This window comes from Parasteatoda tepidariorum, chromosome 3, assembly GCF_982258835.1.
Source record: "Parasteatoda tepidariorum strain Cologne lab strain chromosome 3, Ptep-v5.0, whole genome shotgun sequence".
Lineage (NCBI taxonomy): Eukaryota > Metazoa > Arthropoda > Arachnida > Araneae > Theridiidae > Parasteatoda > Parasteatoda tepidariorum.
This window is the reverse complement of record NC_141757.1, coordinates 91,912,886-91,934,480: the sequence shown is the minus strand read 5'-3', so window position 1 is coordinate 91,934,480 and position 21,595 is coordinate 91,912,886. Positions and strand designations below refer to the sequence as shown.

General features: G+C 27.7%; 1 protein-coding gene across 2 annotated transcripts in view; it reads left to right on the top strand.

Moving 5' to 3' along the window:
• LOC107438342 (uncharacterized) overlaps positions 1 to 21,595 on the top strand; it is a 47,208-nt gene that overhangs the window by 12,174 nt on the left and 13,439 nt on the right. For both annotated transcript variants that reach the window (XM_071182974.2, XM_043043602.3), the window contains exons 5-15: positions 615 to 703; positions 1,041 to 1,386; positions 2,816 to 2,948; positions 7,835 to 7,955; positions 8,930 to 9,034; positions 11,574 to 11,700; positions 16,011 to 16,064; positions 16,787 to 16,995; positions 17,586 to 17,682; positions 18,007 to 18,139; positions 20,135 to 20,394. In XM_071182974.2, coding sequence (XP_071039075.2) covers positions 615 to 703; positions 1,041 to 1,386; positions 2,816 to 2,948; positions 7,835 to 7,955; positions 8,930 to 9,034; positions 11,574 to 11,700; positions 16,011 to 16,064; positions 16,787 to 16,995; positions 17,586 to 17,682; positions 18,007 to 18,139; positions 20,135 to 20,394 — 1,674 coding nt within the window. The remainder of the gene's footprint in view (positions 1 to 614; positions 704 to 1,040; positions 1,387 to 2,815; positions 2,949 to 7,834; positions 7,956 to 8,929; positions 9,035 to 11,573; positions 11,701 to 16,010; positions 16,065 to 16,786; positions 16,996 to 17,585; positions 17,683 to 18,006; positions 18,140 to 20,134; positions 20,395 to 21,595) is intronic.

The window sequence follows — 21,595 nt, the reverse complement described above, 5'->3', positions numbered from 1 at the left end:
AATTCCTACTATTAGTTCACACTCTCCCTTATCTTGTTCAAATTTTCAATCGTTAATAAAATACTTTTTATTCATCCACTCAAGTTCAAATAAATTTTTTTTAAACTTGTAGTGGATGACACTTGATGCTAATACAGTTTTTTCAAATATTAATTCAATAATTAAATTTAATTAATTAATTTTTCAATTCCTACTATTAGTTCACACTCGTTATAATTTGTATTTTATTTGTATTATAACAAATGAAGTAAAAATTTTCTTTGTTGACTTAGGTAGGAATTTACTTAATTTTTTTTGTATGACTTGTTTATAAAATCAATTCATTTTAAAGCTTAAACTTTCCTTTTTATCCTTTCCAGAAAGTTTAAATATCTTTTTTGAAGTTGTAATAATATTTTTATTTTATTGTATTTAAACTTATTAAGAGTTTTTAATTGTTTGTAAAGAATATTATTTTTAAAGGTATTATTTTTAAAACCTTATATTTATTGGAAAAAAAAATTCTTTTTTTTTCCGGGTTAAATGCCTGAAGTTTTAAAAACTTGAGTATAAACAGCCATTATTTACAAACTGTATTTCTTCTCTAATAATGAAATTCAATTAATTTTTTATAGCCTTTGGATACCAGCTCAACAAAAAATAGCAATCTTGGATATATAGAGCTAATGACTGAAGATGAAGCTGCTAAGTTATTAAGTAGCAGGTAAAGCCCTGTTTTCTTCTAAAAAAGTCAATAAACTGTTAATTATATCTAATTTTAGCTTACTTTTAAGCTGTATATGTTAATCTAGTTTTTGTAGTTAAGTATGAAAATTTATTTTTTGTTGCTACTGACTAGAGATGAAGTTGCTAAGTTATTAAATAGCAAGTAAAACACTGTTTTTGTGTAAAAAAGTCAATTAACAGCTTATTTGTATTTCTAATTTTAACTTACTTTTAATAGTGTATATGTTAATCGAGTTTTTGCATTTTTTATCCCATCTTGATGAATTTTCATTTTTGTTTTCTTTAAGATATCTTTAAGTGTCTTTTATATCTAGGGAACATCCAGCATTGTTAAGTGATGAGGAGGCAAGAGAAGTAGTATTGCTTTTATCTAGATCTGATGAAAGTCATAAAGATGTGGCTGAAGAAACATTAAATGATAATTGCAAGAAGGAGGTATTGAATGCCACATTCACTCAAGGCGAATTTGATTCTACGCTCATACATGATGGTACAGAATATCATTTTCTTGAAGATGGCCACTACTATTTCGAATGTCCTGGTTTATCTCCTCCAGAGATTGAAGAAAATTGCCAACTAGAACCTGTCAATGACGTACCTGATCCTGAACACCCAATTCGTCGAACTACTAAAATATCATTTAGCACTAATCCAATTAAAGTAATTGCCATTTTTATTTTGTTAATTGGTTACTTTTATCTGTTATATGGGGAATTTTCGAACTTCTTTGGAAACTTTTATTCATATTAAGAAAGAGGGTGCAATGCAAAATTGGTTAAAGATTCAAAGTAGATGTTAAGTTGAGAGTTCTTATAATGATATCATTCCTGTTTCTGCTCTCACATTTCTATTACAACTTTTATATATATATATATATATATACAGTACAGAACCCGTTATCCGGAAATCAGAAAACCGGAAAACCAAAAAACCGGAACGAGATTCAATCAGTTTTCCCGTCATTTTTAAAAAAAAAAATTTTTTTTTTTCCTGCTAAGATTTTAGGATTTTTCGTTCTTTTTTGAAAGATGTTTACCTTACCATCATTTTGGAAATAATCACTAGTGTATTACTTTATCGTTTTTTCTTCTTTTTAAGATTATTTCCATTTTTTTTTAGTTGGGTTTAACTATTAAAAAAACGGCTTTTTGTAGAGATTCAGAAAACCGGAAAAATCAGTTATCCGGAATAGCGTTGGTCCCGATCGTTCCGGATAATCGGTTCTCTACTGTATATATATATATATATATATATATATATATATATATATATATATATATATATTTATGTACTGCGATTGGTGTGAAAATTTCTTATAAAATAAAAATAACCATGTATAGGAGAAAAGTTTAGAAAACAATATAGAATTTGGTTTGTCTAGCTGAAAATTAATTATTATTTTGCACTTTTGAAGAATATTTTTTTAATATTCAATGTTAAAAAAAAATATAAAATTATAATATGCTAAATAATAAATATAATGAATATAAAATTTTAATTAAAGTGAAACATTTAACACTTTGTTTTATAACTAGTTTTAAATTTTAATGAATCAATAAAAAAGTATGAAAGATTTGTGAAATTGATCAAGATAGAGAACTGAGAAATTATAAAATGGCATCCTCAAACACGATATCAAAACTAAATAGTACATGTTGATGTTCAACTTCTAATAATTATGTGTTTGCAACTAATAATGATAAATGAAAAGTCATATTGTAGGTACAGACGAGTTTTAATGGAATATTTTGTTCTGTTACATTGTTAGTGGGACTTAAAAGTCCTGTCCGTACATAAAGGGTTAATTAATTATGGCTTGGCCAGCTTAACTTGTGGACTTGGCCAATTAACTGAGTTTCCTTTTCTGAATAGTATCCATCTCCAAGCGTTGATTACTAAATGATATAAATGTTCTAAAATATTCAGTTAGGTTTTAGATTATGTGTAATGAATGTAGAAATTGTCCACAGAAAAATGACATATATACATTTTAAACTCTTAATAGACTTGTCTTGATGTCATAAACTATTGCCCTTAATATTGTATATTCCCATATCAGATTTAATTTTAAAGGTATTGTTACTTCTAGGTTTATAGCACTCATTCTACGGAAGACTATGATAGACGGAATGAAGACGTTGATCCAATTTCTGCATCTGCTGAATATGAGTTGGAGAAACGAATTGAAAAAATGGATGTTTTTCCTGTTGATCTTATTAAAGGTAATTTTTCAATTAATATTTTTTTGTGAAGCAATAGTTTTAAATGATAATTTTTTAATTTTATAAATTTTTTATTTATTTTGTTAATGCAAAGTTTTTTAGTATAAACTTAAATTGTAATCTTGTATTTGTCGTATGATAATAAAATGTTCTAATTTTATTTAACGATTGACAACTGTAGGATTTACCTTAAATACTGCACTTTATATATATATTTTAGAATACTTGTTAAAAATAAAGTAAAGAAAGTATATGTATTAGCAGTGGCAAATTAGTCAAGCCAGGAAAAGACAAATTAGATATTGAAATCTAATGAGTTACTACTTAGGAATCGATTTACTGTTTGATTGTCAGAGGGAAATGGAAATAAATGATGTCTTTTAGAAACATCTCCAAGTTTTATTTAGCAGTCAAATTTGTTTTTATGTTTTTTACTCTACTTTTCTCATTAGTTATTAGGCAGATTTTAATTGGTTTTTTGCTTTTTTTTCATTTTAATCCCACTTTGCAATCTTCAAAGTGTACATTCATTTTTTTGACAATGATTCTGAAAAGACAGGGAAATGTCTAGTTACCTTTCTCTGTTGTGTGCAAAATTGGTCATTAAGAGAACAGATCATTTCTAGAATTTTCACCTTTTGCCAAAAGTTTGGCCAAATAATATATTCAAATTAGTAGTTAAACTTTGCAATAATAAGCACTAAAATAAATGTTTATGAGGTAAGCGAAGATAGCTCCTTTGAGATACTAATATTTTATTAAACATATTTACATTTATATACAAGTTGGTTTGAATTACAAGAAGCATCATCACATCAGGTGATGAGAGAAATACTGACAGGCTGTCATGTGCGTGCTGGTATTTATACAATTCTAATATGATGACGTCAGAACTCTTATTTCAGTTCACTTCAAAATAAGTAAAAACACAATTGATTAAAGACAAACAGATAACAATATGAAATAAACTTGATTTTACGATGAGCGGCGAACCAATCACCACACAGTATCCCCCCAGTGACAAAGTCACGATACTAATAATGATTGTTTAAAAACAATCATAAAATACAAAGTAGTAAATTCAAATATACGTCTTAATTACGAAGAAAAAAAAATTTAACTTGGAAATTGGAATACAATTAATAGATACAAAATATTTAGATGCTTTTATATTCCATACTCTTTAACAAAATATTTTGGGAAATGCACACGGCGACCAGATTTTGTAACAATTTGCTTTTCTTCCTTTGTTGGAGATAATTGCTTTTCGACCATTGGAATTTTATTTATTTTTAATTTCTCAGAAATTTGAAAAGCTGGTTTAATTCTATCTATTGAGACAGTTATTTTCTTACCATGAAAATCAATAATAAAGGTTTTATCTGAACGTTCAATTACCCGATGTGGTCCGGTGTATGCAGGTGATAGTGGAGGACGAATTTTATCTACTTTTAAAAATATATGAGAACAAGATTTTAAATTAGGATTAATATAGAACTTATTTTTACTGTGTGCTGATGCTGGTACAGGACTTAATTTTCTCATTGCGGCCATTAAATTTGTGACATAATTTTCTGTTACTGGTGGAGATAAAGAATTTGCGTTTAAAAGATCCGAAGGTAGACGTAAGGAAGTACCATAAACAAGTTGTGCACAAGTTGCATTAATATCAGCTTTTAAAGCTGTGCGAATACCTAATAAGACAATTGGTAAAATTTCGGTCCATTTATTATTTTCCTGTGCTATTATAGAACTTTTGAGTTGTCTATGAAATCGTTCTATCATTCCATTACTTTGCGCGTGATATGAAGTAGTATGGATGTGGTTACTGCCTAAGATATTAGTGAGATTTCGAAAAAGAGTTGATTCAAAATTTCGGCCTTGATCGGTAGTTATAGTAACGGGAGTGCCAAATCTAGAGATCCAACCGTGAATAAGTGCTTTTGCGGTGGTCTCGGCAGTCATATCCGTAGTAGGAATAACTTCTGGCCATCTCGTGAATCTGTCTATTATTGTAAGGCAGTATTGCTTACCTTCAGAAATAGGAAGTGGGCCAATAAAATCCAGATGGATATGGGAAAATCTTGCGTCGGGTTGAGCAAATGTACTAAAAGGAGCTTTAGTGTGTTGAAAAACTTTAGCTCGCTGACATTTCTCACAAGAACGAACTTTATTTTTGATATCCACTTTCATGTTGGGCCACACAAATCGTTTAGAAATTAAATTCGTTGTTGAATAAATTCCAGGATGAGAAAAATAATGTAAATTATCAAAAATAATTTGCCTGTATGATTTTGGAATAAAAGGTCTTGGATACTTAGTTGAAAAATCACATATTAAATTAACATCTTCCAAAGAAAAGTAATGTTTTTCTAATTTCAAAGATGAATTATTTGATTTTAACATTTCTTTTAATTCTGAATCTTCATTTTGTTCCAGTTCTAGTTTTTTAAAGTCTATTAATGGAGGTCTTGAAATTGCATTTATTTCTATTCGCGATAGAGTATCAGCAACTGAATTAGATTTTCCTTTTACATGTTTAATATCAGTTGAAAATTGAGAAATATAATCAAGATATCTGAATTGGCGTGGGGAACATTTTTCAGGTTTTTGTTTAAACGCATAAATTAGAGGTTTTTGGTCAGTAAAAATAGTAAAATTTCTACCTTCAAGCATGTGACGAAATTTTTTTATTGATGCGTATATTGCCAATAATTCGCGATCGTATGTTGACCAATTTTGCTGACTTTTATTTAATTTTGTTGAGAAAAATGCAATTGGTTCCCACTCATTATTTTGATATTGCATTAAAGAACTGCCGATTGCAAAATCAGACGCGTCAGTCCACAGACTTAAATTAGCACCAGGTATTTTAATAGAGTTGCATCGGCTATTGCTTGTTTTGCATCAGAAAAAGATTTGTTTGAAGTATCGGTCCAAATTAACGGTAAATCAGATTTTTTTGATGATTTGTTAGATTTCTTAATATTTCGTTGTCCTTCTAAAAACTTGGTTAAAGGTGATAAAATATGAGCTGCATTAGGAATGAAGCGTCGATAAAAATTAAATAATCCTAGAAATCTACGTAATTGCGTAATCGTATTTGGTTTTGGAAAATTTAGAATTGCATTAACGCGATTACATAAAGGTTCAATACCTTTTTCGGAAATTTTAAAACCTAAAAATTGTAAACTATTCGGACCAAATAAGCATTTAGAGGGATTTATTGTTAAACCAAAATACTGCAGTCTATCAAAAAGTGATTTTAAATATTTTACATGCTCTTCGGGGGTTTCGGAAGCTATTAATATATCATCTATGAAAGCGTAAACGCCTTCCAAGCCTCTAGTTACTTCGTCAATAAAGCGTTGGAAAGTACTGGCTGCATTGCAAAGTCCGAATTGCATACGAGTACTTTCGAATAATCCGAAAGGAGTTATTATTGCAGTTTTATGTACATCTTCATGGGCTATAGGTATTTGATGGAAAGCTCGAACTAAATCAATGTGAGAAAATATTTTAGTTCCATGTAGTTCACTAGTAAAATCCATAATATTAGGAATTGGATATTTATCTTTAACAGTTTGAGCGTTTAAAGCTCGATAATCACCTACTGGACGCCAGTCCAAACTATTTTTCTTGGGAACTAAATGTAAAGGTGATGAAAAATTACTTTTGGATGGGCGCATGTGGCCTAAATCTAACATATGTTGAAATTCCATTTTTGCTATTTTTAGCCTATCGGGTGCTAGACGCCGAGGTTTACCAAAAGCTGGTGAACCAAAAGTTTCTATATGATGTACAACATTATGCTTAACAATTTGGTCTGAGCAAATAGGTTTCGTTATTTCAGGATATTCGCTTAACAATTTTTCATAAAAATTTTCACCAAGAACAGTTTTAATTGAAATAATGTCAGATTTTTTAAAAATACAATGAGAATTTAAATTAGTAGTAATATCATTTAAGCAACGTTTTCTAATATTAGGTTTAAGATTAAAATAGTATAAAAAATCTGCTTGTTGTTTTTATTGGACTCTTGTACTGTTATTGTTATTCATTGCCCCTGTGACAATATTATCCTCTACTTGCACCATTATGATTTCTTTATATGCCACTAGGCATGAAAAAGATAAGTAAGCACTATATACTAGCTATAGGTAAAGGTCAGTTGTTTAAAATGTGAATAAAAGCTCCTCTAAGTGGGTTGGAATTTGTCTTTGTTTGCTTCACTGGTTCGAAAGACAATACAATTTCTAGAAGACTGAACTCTTAATTCTTCTAGAAGACTTTTTAACATTAAAATGATAGTTTAAAAATATCAGTGTCTTAATGAAGGAATAAATGAAGGAGATGTATAAAGATGATTTCTTGTGGAAGTTTTGTTATGTCTGTTTAGGGTAGTCATTATGAAATATCCTGTATACAAATCATTCTGTTAATTTAAGATATGGTTGTCTGTTCTTATTACAGAAAAGTCGTATTACTTAAAATTCTAATTAATTTAAATATTTTTAATTTTATTAATATATAGTAAAATGGTATTTATTTTAAAGTTTAGGTATGTCGTCATTTTTCCTAAAATCAGATTCTTACATTTCTTCTAATTATTATTCTAATCAGATTTTTGCACTATTACAAAAGATTCTATTGCTCTTCGTTTATTGTTTAATACTAATCAGTTTATTGTTCAAACCAACCAGTTGCTAATAAGTTTAATATTTGAAAGTTGCATCCGTCACATAACTTTAACATAATATACTGGTTCAACTTGTCAAGGATGTTTATTTCTTTTATTTACTAAATTGTTTTGACTGTAGATCTTTGTTTTTAAATAAAACCATTTCATTTGAAACTAAAATTTTGATTTTTTAATTTTTATATAGGTCCAGAAGGTTTAGGGTTAAGTATTATTGGAATGGGTGTTGGAGCTGATGCAGGAGTGGAAAAACTTGGTATATTTGTGAAAACAGTTACTCCAAATGGGGCTGCTGATAGAGATGGAAGGTACTTTCCATAAAGATGTTCTTACAGTAGTTTCCATTAAAAATGCTTTGGTTAAATATTATTGAGCATAGAAAGAAAGCACTTCATTTTGTTTAGTTACCCTAAGTTCACCTTGCAGCTCTAATTTCAGAATAAAATCTCAAATATGTGAAAGGTTATGTCCTTGACATAAGTTTTGTAAAGTGTATTAAAATTTTTTAGTCTTGCTGCAATGTCTGCTGAAAAGAGATTTAATTTTAAAAATATGAATTCTATTTTTCAAAAAAATCTTTTAATGGAAGGTTCATATTTGTGAAGGGAGTTTAACCATAAAAATTTTGATAATTGTGTTTCAAATTTCTACTTAAATGATGCTAAATGATGCCAGATATTTATTATCAAGTTGAAAGTGATATAAAATTTTTTTAATTTTCATGTTAGATACTCCAAATAGGTTTTTTTTTATATTATTTTTTGTTAATCCTTTTAATTTTAACAAATTTCAACATGTATTTAAATAGACAATCTTCATAAATAACTGATTAACACTTGTAAGGCTTTTAACACAGTCAAGCTAAACTGATGCAAAATATGATTTACTTCTTATTTTATATCAATTGTTTTGGCACTTTTTTTTATTTTATTAAGCATGTATTGTCAGTTTTAATTAGAAATGTGCTTCATTTAATGAAGCTTTCTACTGGATACCAATTCACATAAGAATGTTTGATAACAGCATAATGAAATTTCATGTGAATTGATTTATGTGTTAATTACATGTGTCAGTCAAATTAAAAAATGTGGTTTCTGGCAAGTCACCCGAGATAATCAAAAGAGTTTTTGCCAATATCTTATTATAACTTTCTAATAAAATGTGTTTTGCTTTTTAAAAAAATGCAGATAAGAAGTGTTACAATAAAATTACTCTTGAAGTTTAAAAATTCTAATTCATGTGTTTAATCAAGTTTTTGTCATTTCTTTTATATTTTGTGAAGAATCAAAGTCAATGATCAGATTATAGAAGTTGATGGAAAATCCCTTGTTGGTGTAACTCAAGCTTATGCAGCCACTGTATTAAGAAATACTTCAGGACCAGTGAGGTACATTTTGTTTTGTTGATATTTTTTAAAATTTTTATTTCTATTCTTATTTTTTGATCTTGAAATGTTTTCTCCAAAATAGGAATGTAAGGGATTTGGCAGAATACCAAATATTTGACAAAAAAAAAAAAAAAATTGTTCATATACCAAATTGGTTAAGTGGCCGAATAGTAACATTTTGTTTTTAAAAAAGTTAATTACTAAATATTTTTTAGAAATAAATAAGTAATCATTGTTGAAAATTAATCAAACATAGCTATATTGTTTGACCAAAGCTATATTGTTGGTTTTGGGTAAAAAACAAACAAACTATAATAGTTAAACTATAACCATTAAAAATATTTAGAGTAAATAAAAAACTGCCTAACAACTATGAAAAAAAAATGAAGTTGAAAAAAAAGAGAAATAGAAACAAAAATCCTTTTAATTAAGACAAAACTTAAATGTTTTCCAAAAAACAAATTATAAATAAAATGATAAAAAAAATATAATCTATTTGGAACACTTTTCAAAATGCAACACTATAATAAAAATGTCCACAAAAAAGGATTATATAAAATAGCAAAAAAAAAAAAAAGAATGGAAATCAATCTTAATTCTCGAAAGAAATTTTGAAGCTGAATCTCAGTTTTCTAATTATTGTATTCTCAAGAAAAAGTTTAAAAAAAAAATTAAGTCTAATAGAAACCCTTTTAATTAATGCATCTTAATAAAAGCATTGATTTTTTAAAAAAGAAAAAACAAGATAGAAATCAAAACAAAATCATTCTTAATTTTTAAACGAAAAATTAATGCTAAAAATCTCAATTTAACTTTTTCATGTTACCTTTTTTTTTTTGAAGAAGTTATGATAAAAGAATAACATTCATTAGAAATGCTCTATAAAAATGCTGTCACAATGAAAATGCTGATAAAAAAGTTAATAAAGCAGAAGAGAAACAAATAAAAATTGTTCTTATTTTTTAAAATATAACTTAAACGTTGAAAATCACAGCTTTTTTGTTACTGGTTATCTGTCTTACAGTACAGGAAAGAGTAACAAGAAAAGAATAAAATCTCAGAAACATTCCGTTCAAATGCTACGTAATGAAAACAAAAAAACAACAAAAAAGGAAAAAATGTTTCTCAATTCATAAAATGAAAAGTCTTGAAAAAACAAGGAAATCGACCTGCTTGAATATAATTTTTAAAACAATACAAAACAAGTACAAAACATGAGGTTCTGTTTAAACTGTTCCAGTTTCAATTTTTGAAATTTCCCTTTTCCATTTGTCTTCCAGAATGTAAATTTGCAAGCTCTAAAATTTTAAAACTCAATAAATCTGTGTAAAAATTATTTCTGATTATGTAAAATAAAAAAAAAACAAACAAACTATTTTATATAATTTTTTATTTAATCTTATCTAGAATAACTGTCAAAAAATACTTTTCCACATAATACTTTACCCAATATTTGGCCAAGCATTCGGTCAACCGAATATTCAGCAAACGAGCCGAATAGGTTGAATTCTGAGTAGTGGCCAAGTATTCTTTTAGTCCCTTTTCCAAAGTAGGATATACTCTTCTTACTGATCTAGAATTTAATTTTTATGGACTGTGAAAAGACTCACTCTTAATCACTTCCTTTTAAAAATTTTGGGTTGAAGGTTGACTTTCTTTGAGGAAGGCAGTGCTATTTTGGGTACTAAATGTATAAATTCTATATTTTACTCATCTTCATTAATATTCATAGTTTATCTCTCTCACTGACGTTTAGTTTTCAATAACTCTTAAGTGTGCTCTTTAAAGCTGCATAAATGTTTAGCTATCCCAATCACATCATGAAATTTTTTTCCCCCTCTTATACATTAATTATTTACAAGTGGTAAATAAGAAAAAAAATTGGATTTTTTTGGTGTGGGGGTGGAACAAAAAGGGTTTTATTTTGATTGTTAAAAGTATCGTTAAATATAATATTTCTGTAGACACTTCCTTCCAGGATGTATGAGAATTATTTGACAAACTATGGCATCCAACAGCATTTAAAGAAAGATAACCAAGTTATACAGCCTCCTTATGCAACCACAATAAATATTTTTTTATTTACCTAAAAACTTTTCTTGTGTACTTTATTTATTTTGACAAAAAAAAAAAAACGTGTTGCTGAGGCATGTATTAGCTATTTAGTTTTTTCTGAAGGTATTGGTTAGGTTTTTTTTAGTCAATTATAGTCAAAACATTTATTAAATATAAGTAAGTAATGCTTTTGTATGTTTTATCAATTTCTTCAGACTCATTCTTAATGAATGGAAAATATTTGTGTATGAACTTATCTATAATTATTTAGTGAAAGATTTAAATAAGAGCAATTGCATTATTAAAATTCTACTTTTATGCCCCCCCCCCAAAAAAAAAGAAAAAGGAAAAAAAAGGAGATAAATGCTTTTAAAATTTCTAGTTTTACCTTATATCACTTTTTGCCTCTTTTTTGTTAGAAACTAATGTAATTGATGTCTCTTTTAAGTTTTATTCAGTTTAAATTTCTTTTTATCTTTTGCAGATTTGTTATTGGACGTGAAAAAGATGGAGTTCAAAGTGAAATAGCACAGTTGATTTCTCAATCTCTGGTAGCTGACCGTGAAAGAGAAACTGAACGGCCCAGTAGTGACTTTGCTTTTGATAATAGAGTGAGTATAGTTTTTAGTTTCACTGCACAATTTATTATTGAGAATTTATACTTTTATTGATTTTAGTGAGGAGTTATTTTTGTTTCTTCGATTTTTAATAATCTCAAGTCTTTAATTTAATGTTACTTCAATTTTAAAAAAAAATGTTTTCTGTGAGTGATATCTTTCTAAAAAATAGTGCTTTATTGTTTGTATTAAAAGTTTTGTGTCTATATTTATGTTTAGATAAATATAAAGAAAAAATATCAACAAGATAAAATGTTGTATGCAAGGAAAGATATACATGTAGCACTTAATTTAATGCTCAACTTTCATTTCCCCCTTTATGTTAGTTTTATCATATATTTTACAGGAAATTCTTCATTACACTAAACCTTAATTAAAAGAAAAAAAGACGAAGGAAACATATCTTTTCCATTTGTAAAATTGATATATTTTTTAATCATGTTCGATTAATGTATTTTTTTTACTGTATAGAAATTTATTTATTGATTTCGTACATATAATTTTTTAAACATTCTTATTTTAATTTTACACTCATTCCTTCATATCTCATTTCATATGAATTTTATCATGCATGTTCTCTGAATGACATGTTTCAATAATATTGTATAAATTTTGTTTTCAGTTTATCAATACTATTTCCTCTTATTTCATTTGATATCAGCTACACTGCATTTCTTTTCTTAAAGCAAAAGTATTTATTATATCCTTGTCTGCTATCTAGGTTTCCCATTTTTTAGTTAATGATTTTATTTTAAGTTCAAAGTACTTCTTATTTAATTCACAAGCTCGAATCAGATGAAAGAGGTAATGCTAAATAGCATTATTTTACTTAATTTTCAAGGTGATTGGGAATCCCACTAAAAATCATTTCAAAGATACTTTTTAGTATTCATTGAATGAAACAGTTTAATTCTCTTTGATATTTTTCAGAGATATATATGATTTTATTTTTTGTCTTCATTACGATGAAATTGGAAAAAATGATATTCTATGTGAATTTGTGCCTGCTTTGGTGACATAAGTTTCAAGAGGCACAAAAAAGGAAAATAAAGAAAAAAGGGGAAGAAAAAAGAAATAAGCAGAAACAATTCTACTGCAGTTAATTAAAATTTTTTTTAACAGACAAAATATATTTAATTAAAACTTAAACAAAAAAAAATTAAGTTAATTGAAATATTTATAAAAAGAAAAACAAATTTTAGAGAGAAATTACAAAGAGAAGTTAAAAGATGGGAAAAAAGCTAAACATCCTATTCTGATTGTATCATTCCGCGAACTGAAGAGTTCATGGGGTGACTCAAACAGTTTTGGTTAAAGTTACGCTCGTTACAAATTCATTTTATTTTTTTATACTGAATGCTTATTTTAAGTTTATACTCATATTTTATCTAGCTATTTACAATTTCGTCGTATTTTACCATTATATAACTATTAGCTACTTATGGAACTTATGATGAACCCCTCATCACACTTATTTTTTAGACTATATAAGTTTAGTACTTGAAAGTAAGACTTTATAAGTTTAGTACTAAAACTTGGTAAATTTAGTAAGTTCAGTGCTGTATTTTGTAAATTTAGTGATTCATTTAGTACTCTCTTTATTGTGTTATTAAGAAAAACAAAATGGCCCATTAAATATATTGATTTTATTAAATTTTTTTATGTTCAAAATAAAATTTTTATGTTTAAAATTGATTTTGTTAAAAAATAGTATTGGATGCTTACTAGTGCTTATTAGCTACTTTGTTAAAAAATAATATTAGTTATACAGCTGTTTGCTTCTTACAGAATTTATGATGAACCCCTCATCACACTTATTTTTTAACTTAATAAGTTTAATTCTTATAAGTTAGACTTTATAAGTTTAGTATATTAGCTTGGTAAGTTTAGTAAATTAAGTGCTTTAGAGCAGTGGTGCGCAAACTAGGGGTCGCGACCCCTGTGGGGGTCGCCAGAAGCTTTTTGGGGGTCGCCAAATTTTTATGAAATGCACTATCCCTGCATGCTGCATACCATACAGTGTACATATAAAGAGTGAAGCGCCTTCACTCACTGTTTAATTGCAATTTCATGCTGTCCACTCTTTCTTTGACAGTAATGCGTAATGTATGTAAAGTGTGAAGATGCAAGTTTTTCACTCCGTTAGATAGCGCCCTCTTCGCTGTAATTCGCCAGTTTTACTGAAAAGCGCCTATTTGACTAGACGTTAAACGCAGGGAAAGGGAAAAAATTCGCTTCCGTGATCAGCCAATCAGATGGCGAGGTACGCGGTGTAACTGATAGTCAGAGTGAAGACGTGAAGTGTTCGCATGAAGTTGTAGCATGTAGCAGTTGGCCTGCAATTGGTTTAGTTTATCCTCAAGTTTTATCATGTGACGTTGTGTATGTGGCGTCAGCCAGATTAACTGTGACTGTGTATTAACTGTTTAGATTTAGTTTCAGTTTGCATTTATGTTTAGTTTTAGTTTGTGTTTGTGTATCTCGTTAGGTTGTCATTAAATGTGTTTGCGAGATGCTAGATCTTGCTCATTTATTTAATAAGTATTGAAGTAATACTTAACCACACAATGTAAATTTGAATTTTTATATTTTTATCGGGCTTTGCTACTCTTTGTTATCAGGTAAGTACTATCATTAGAGAAAGATCTCTGATAATTTTATTGAATTTCTCGAAAAAAAATGATAAAATTTTATATATTATTTGTTTTAGTTTAAATAATTCGACCCCTATCTTAATTATGGATAAATGGGTAATACGTACACCAGGTACATCTTCAGCTAACAAACGAACAAATACTGATGAGGAGTCGCAAAATACTGAACTAAATGCCCGATCTAAAAAAAAAAAGAAAATACAATGAGGAATTTACTAAGTATGGTTTTACATTTTGTGTTGTTGATGATGAAGAACGCCCGATATGTGTCATTTGCAGCGTAAAGTTAGCAAATGAGAGAATGAAACCAGCTAAATTAAAAAGGCACCTGGAAACTAAACATAAAGAACTTCAAAATAAACATGCCGATTTTTTTCAATGACGAGCTGAAAATCTGAAAATTCAAAGTGCACATTTAAAGAAATTTACAACAATACCTCAGAAAGCATTACGTACTTTTTTAGAAGTTTCTAATCCAATAGGAAAAACAATGAAACCCCATACAATTGGAGCATCCCTTATCCTTCCTGCAGCAACTAAGATGACATCAATTATGCATGGCGATAAATATGGAAATTAACTAAAAACAATACCATTATCAAGAGATACCGTGTCTCGGCGGATTTCCGAAATATCACGAAATATCGAGTCAGAAGTCATAAAACGCATACAAAATTAATCTGTATTTACTTTACAACTGGACGAGACTACCGATTCAGAAGGTGGCGCCTCATATGGTATTTAACCACTGTATGATTCATCGGCAAGCTCTTGTTGCAAAAGATATGGATGAAGAGTTGCACAACGTAACGCTGTCAGTTCAATTAACTACATTACATGCAACAGCCGTCTCTTTTCAATACTTTGTAATGAGATGGGCTCAACGTATGAGAGATTACTGTTACACACCGAAGTCAGATGACTTTCACGTGGGAAAATACTACGACGGATATTTTATTTGAGAAATGAAGTATACATGTTTTAAATCGAAAAGAAACATAGATTGGCAAGTTATTATATCAATGAAGTTTGGCTAGGGAAGCTGAGCTATTTAGTTGATATTTTCAAAAAACTTAACGACTTAAATTTGAGCTTGCAGGGTGAGAATTCAACTGTCATAACTGCAGCTAGTAAAATTCAAGCTTTTAAGAATAAGCTTAGTCTCTGGCAAACTGAACTGAATAAAAACAACACATACATCTCATTAAAGGGCAATTTACTGATTTTTGTGTTATACAAAAAGTATTTTCTTAAAATTATAAATAAAACTAATATGAGTCAAATATGATGATGTTTTTATTCGTTGAAACTAAAGAAATGCGCGAAATTTACATCGTATTTGTGAACATTTATCTCTAGGGGTCGCCAAAAATTTTCTCTTTACAAAAGGGGTCGCTTTCGAAAAAAGTTTGCGCACCACTGCTTTAGAGTGTAATTTTTGTAATTCATTTAGTACTCTCTTTATTGTGTTTTAGGAAAAATGAAATGTCCCCTTAAATGTGTTGATTTAATAAATTTTTTTTTATGTGCAAAATAAAATTTTTATGTTCCTTTCAAAATTAATTTTGTTAAAAAAATAGTTTCTCTCATTATAATTTAATATCAGTTATATTATTTTATCATACTGATTCAGTAATATTAACTTTTTAGGCCCATTTTGCTAGTGTGATTACAGAAAATGAACTGAAAAAGGCTAATGAAAAGGTAAGATTGAACTACATAAACTGCATTACAAAAAGGCATATCTATTAGATATATTTTTCATTTGAGTTACAAATCTACATTTTTGTTTCTGATTATCGAAGTTCTATTCAAGGTTAATAAAAATTTAACTAGACAAAAAAAAAATTAAAAATGCAGTCACAAATACAGTTACATTTTTAAGTTAAAATTATATATTACATCTAGTAATTATTTCTTTGCTAATTAACTACTGTATAATACAATTTTCAGATTTGTCAGTTTTATGCTTTTGCGAAATATTTTTCTTGCTATAGTAACAATGTTTTCACATGGTTAGGTTTTTAAGTGCTGGGTAACTCAAGCAAATTTGTTTGCTGCTTAAATCTTTGTTAAAGAACACTCACATTGAAAGGTGATTATATGATATCTGACTTATAGGTTTGTAGTGATTTGGGGTTTTAAAGAAAATCTGAGAATTTTAAATAATAAAAATTTCAAGAGTGTTTTTGAGTCTTTTGGAGAATTATGATCTGAAAGTGAACTAACACATAAATAAATAAGAATTATATTGTATTCTCTGAAGGTTTTCATTGTTTTGGATTTGATTGCTGTTCAACACTTTTAAGTCATTTTTTCATTTGTTTTCTTGCAATGAATTTTCCTAAGATCTGAGAAACTTCTAGGGTATTAGTTGCCATTAAAGTTTTTGAAATTTAATATTCTTAAATACTTTTTTGTTAAAGCTACAAGCAATGGAACACATGGAGTGTGACTACATAAAATGGTTAGACATGGCTCAATGTCAAGTTGAAGAACTAAGTCTTAGCTTACAGAATGTTGAACAAGAGCTGTTGCAAAACAAAAGTGACTTAGATGCATTACAATGCAAATATTCAACACTTGAAAAGAAATACAGCAGAGCCAAGAAATATATAAAAGAGTTTCAAAAAAGGTAAAGTCTACAGAATTTTTTAAGATTATTTTTTTGTTGGAATTTTTAATTTATATTTGTTAATTTTTTTTATGATTAAACACATAGCATTCACTATTAGCATTCATAAAAATAAACATATACTTTTTATGCTAAGATCAGTAAAGGTTTTTCTTTTCTTTTTTAAAAATATTTGTGACCTTCTTGTTGAGTATCCACTTTAGCTGTGTTTTTTTTTTATAGATTTTATTAAATATGCAATGACTTGGCTTTTTTTAATTAAATTCTAATTTTGCTTATAGATTTTATTAATGTATTAATTATTTTATTATTTTATGAGAGGGAGTAGAGTGATTTATTTAGTTCTGATAATTTTTTCAGAAAGAATTGTTAAAAAAACATCATTTGTTTCCTCCCTATTTAGTGCTTAAGTCTTTGACTTGGAAAATTTATTTTTATACTGATTCATTTGAATAAAAATTGTTTTTCCTCTTTATTTTGAAACATTCTAGTTGTTAAGGTCTATTCCCCCCAGAAAATAAAAGTTTGTTTTGAAGGTATTAATAATTTGTATACTCGACCTGCTCAGTGCTTATTAATTATTTTTGCAGAGAAAAAGAGCTTATTCAGTGGCAAGAGTATCATGTTCAACAACTGCAGGAGAAAGATCAAGAATATAATGCTTTGGTAAAAGCTCTAAAGGACAGGGTATGAATTACATTGCTTACAATTATAATCAATAATATATACATTTTTATAATGACACTTAATTCAATTTAAAATGATTTACTTATTTATTATGTAGATAGTTTATTTTACTTTTAAAATATTTAAAGTGATGATTTAGTTGTGTTTTATTGTAATAAAGCTTACTTTAGTTATTTACTTCTGTCGCGCTAGAATTTTTATTTATTATAATTTTTCATGGAATAAGATCTTACTGCTTTGTTTCTGTTTTTAGATATTAAATGATCTTTTTTTTAATTATAAATTTGTAGTTAAATTTTAAAAGAAATTTAAAATATTTTTCAGGTAATATTGCTTGAACAGACTCTTGTGGAGACTCAAAAGCAAGCAGGTTTTCCAACTGGTCTTCCTTATAATACGCCTTTAAAACAGATCACTCCACCATGTAGAAATCTTGTCAGTCCACCTAAATTTTTAAGTAAATTTTTTAGTTTTCTCTTTTCACTTTATAATTAATCTTTCCTTCCTTGTTCTGCTGTATTGTATTTTTCTCCCCACTATAGTATTTTCATTGTAGTGCAAGTAATATGATCTTGTAGTATTGCGTAACCATAAAGCGATAATAGGAATTAAAACATCGAGAGATATTTTTAATGTATAGTATAAGTCTGTTCTATCAACAATTCTGAAAAGTAGATGAAATCCTTGTTACAACCAAATACATATATTTAATGTTGAAATAGCAATTAAAATGAAATAGACATATTAACCTCTTTTTTTGTTTGTTTTGAACAACTTTGTTGATTTAAAGTATGTATCTAGAGTAGACTGTTTTTGCATATAGATTGTAGGCTGTATGACATTGCTTTGCATTTTGGAAAGGGCAAAAACGCCTACAACAGGATTGTTTGATCAACAGAGTCTAAATTTTAATAACATAATTGTACTTTTTCAAAACTGCCTCAAGTTTTTGCAGAGAGAAAATAAAATGAAATACACAAACAGTTTTAATGTTAGGGATATTAGTAAATGTTGATTTTAATAGTAAGCTGGCAAGAAGAGAAAAAAAGGGGCACGATTGATATGTGATAAAAATAAAAGTCACTTTCTTTCGAAGTTCATGGTTGCCTTATGAAAATAAGGGGTGAAGATTGTAAGTAAGAAGCTTTTCACTTTTCTGTATCAATACTAGAAATAATTAAGTTTTCTTCCATATAAACTTTTTGGTATTATATTTCTTATTTAAACATAAAAATTGATTTCCCTAAAAAAATTTGTCGTAGGAGGGCTAGTAATTTTTAATTTGTTAAGAACTTACAAATTTTGTATTTTTAATATTATTATTTTGACGATGACTTGAAAATTTGTCACAATAGTAGTTTAATATGTTTTTCTTGTTACATTAAACTTTTGTTTAATTTTAATAGATTATATTTTACATCAAAAAAGGGAAAAAAAATATGCAAGGCAACCCAATTATTCTGTGGGAAATTTAGTAAAATTTTCAAATGACTTTGGATTAGAATTGTAGTCTTTAGTATATTTAATGATTATTCTAAAGGACTTATTATATGTATTATTTTGAGGTTATTACCTCGTCACAGTAAGACATTTTTAGTTAGAAAAAAACTAATTTTTTCTTTGATTTTGAAATAATTTTATGATAACTATAGCATGACATGTTCTTCAAAAAATAAGATATTGTCCATCTTTTTTTTATTTTTGCAACCAATTTTATTCTACTATTTTTATTAATGGAAATTGTGAGAATTTTTTTTATATATGTTTAAAAAATTTTTTGTAATAATTTTTTGAAATTAATGTTCTTAACTTATGTTTTATAATGTTTTTTTTTTCCGAATGTTAAGTTCAGGTCTCTTATCATCCACTCTGTAACATAGTTGCATTTATATTCAAATGTGATTCTTTTGATATAGGATGTTAAATTTTGAATTCTAAGAAATATTTTTTAAGGAAGGAAAAAAAAAGCCCATTAAATAACTTATTTCAGTATACTAGTTTAGAATAACCCTTATGCTTATTCTATAATATTTTTCTTTTTTTATACTACTCTTAACTTTTAGAAATGATATTTTATTTTTTGTCATTAATGATCTTTGTTTTTGCTTTCAAAAGTTTGACTATTAGGAATCATATTAAAAATAAGGCATAAATGAGAATTGTACAAAAATTATTCTGTGGTAATTGAAATTATGTTTAATCAGAATAGAAGTACAATAATATTCACTTTTGTGTAATTAGTGTGAAATAAAAATTGCAACTGCCTTTTAATACTAACAAGAAGAGATGCAGGCTGAGGTAGGCTAAGGAATACAGCCATATTTAGCAAACTATTTAAACGTTATTGAAAAAAAATATCCAGTTTAAAGAAACAATATTTTATCTGTATATTTTTAATAATTACTAAAATAAAATTTACAACTGAACTCAAAAGGATTGATTATTTTTTTAGAAGTTCAGTGCTTTGATCTGTCTGATAGTGAAACATCAGATAGTGAATTGCAGTCTCCATTTAGTCCGGATGATGAGTATTGTGATAAACGTGCCACATTAGAAAGACGACCAGACCGTGAAATTTTATTTGATACAGCGGTTCCTCATACTGAGCTACTTGATACAAGTGCAGCTAAAGCGAAGGCTGAATTGGCAAACAAAGGCAGTTTAGCTAACAGACAGCCCCCGTCTATTAAGAAGCAATCATTGTCTGATTCTGTAAGTCATGTCTGTAATCAGTATTTTAAATAATTTTTTTGTTTTTTAAATATATTTCATTATTCATAATTGTTCATACTTAATTTGTCAAATTTCTATATTTCTGAAGGATACTTGCTCATTTTTTTTGAACAGTGTGAAAAAAAAAAAAAAAAAAAAACTGGCCACCCTGAATAATTTTTGATCTAATGATCAGATCTGCGCTGAAAAAAAAAAAAAAAACTGGCCACCCTGAATAATTTTTGATCTAATGATCAGATCTGCGCGTTCTGTGACTTTTTTTAATTGTTCAAGGGGGTGATTTCAAATATGCTATTAATTAGTAAAGACGATATTTTAAGTTATGAAATCAGACACAAAAATTTACTTTCTCTAAATAAACATACCTTTCCCCCCTGCAGATTTAGATTTATGCTTCCCCCCCAATAAAAGGGGAAAAGGGGGTAGCCGCAATCTGGGAAATAAGGTCTTAATAGTTTGGTTAGGAGAGTAATTCAAAGTCTGGATCCCCTAATTTTATTTTTTGCTTATTTCGACAAATTTTAAGTAAATTGAAGGATTTTTGCACACAATTATAAAATTCATCTATCCAGAGATAATTCCTTGCAAAAAATAAATTTAGTAAATACTTAATATTTTTTAATATTTCATTTAAAAGTAGTCGAAATTTTTTTTAATTGTAAGGTATAAAATGTTTTACATCATTTTAAAGTATCTCATTTTACATGGAAAAGTACAAAATTTGAGCAAAATCCATCGAATATTATCTGAGATTTGGCTCAATTTTGTATTTTGCCAACCAAAATTAGATACTTTGTAAAGATGTGAAAAATTTAATTCATTACGGTTCAAAATTTTTTTGACTATTATTAAATAAAATAATGAAAGAAGAAATTATCTTTAAATAAACAAATTTTATAATTGTGTTCAAAAGTGTTTCAATTTGTTTAAAAAACTCTCGAGATATGGCGAAATACACAACTTTAAGGGGTCAAAAGTTTGGACTGCTGTCCTGACCAAACTATTAGGACTATATTTCCCAAATTGCTGCTACCCCCTATATTTTTGGTGTTAGAAATCCAAATCTGTTTTAAAAAAAGGTATGTTTATTCAGAGAAAGTTTGTTTTTTGTGTTTGATTTCACAACATAAAATATCGTCTGTACTAATTAATTACCGTGTTTGAAGTCACCCCCACAAAC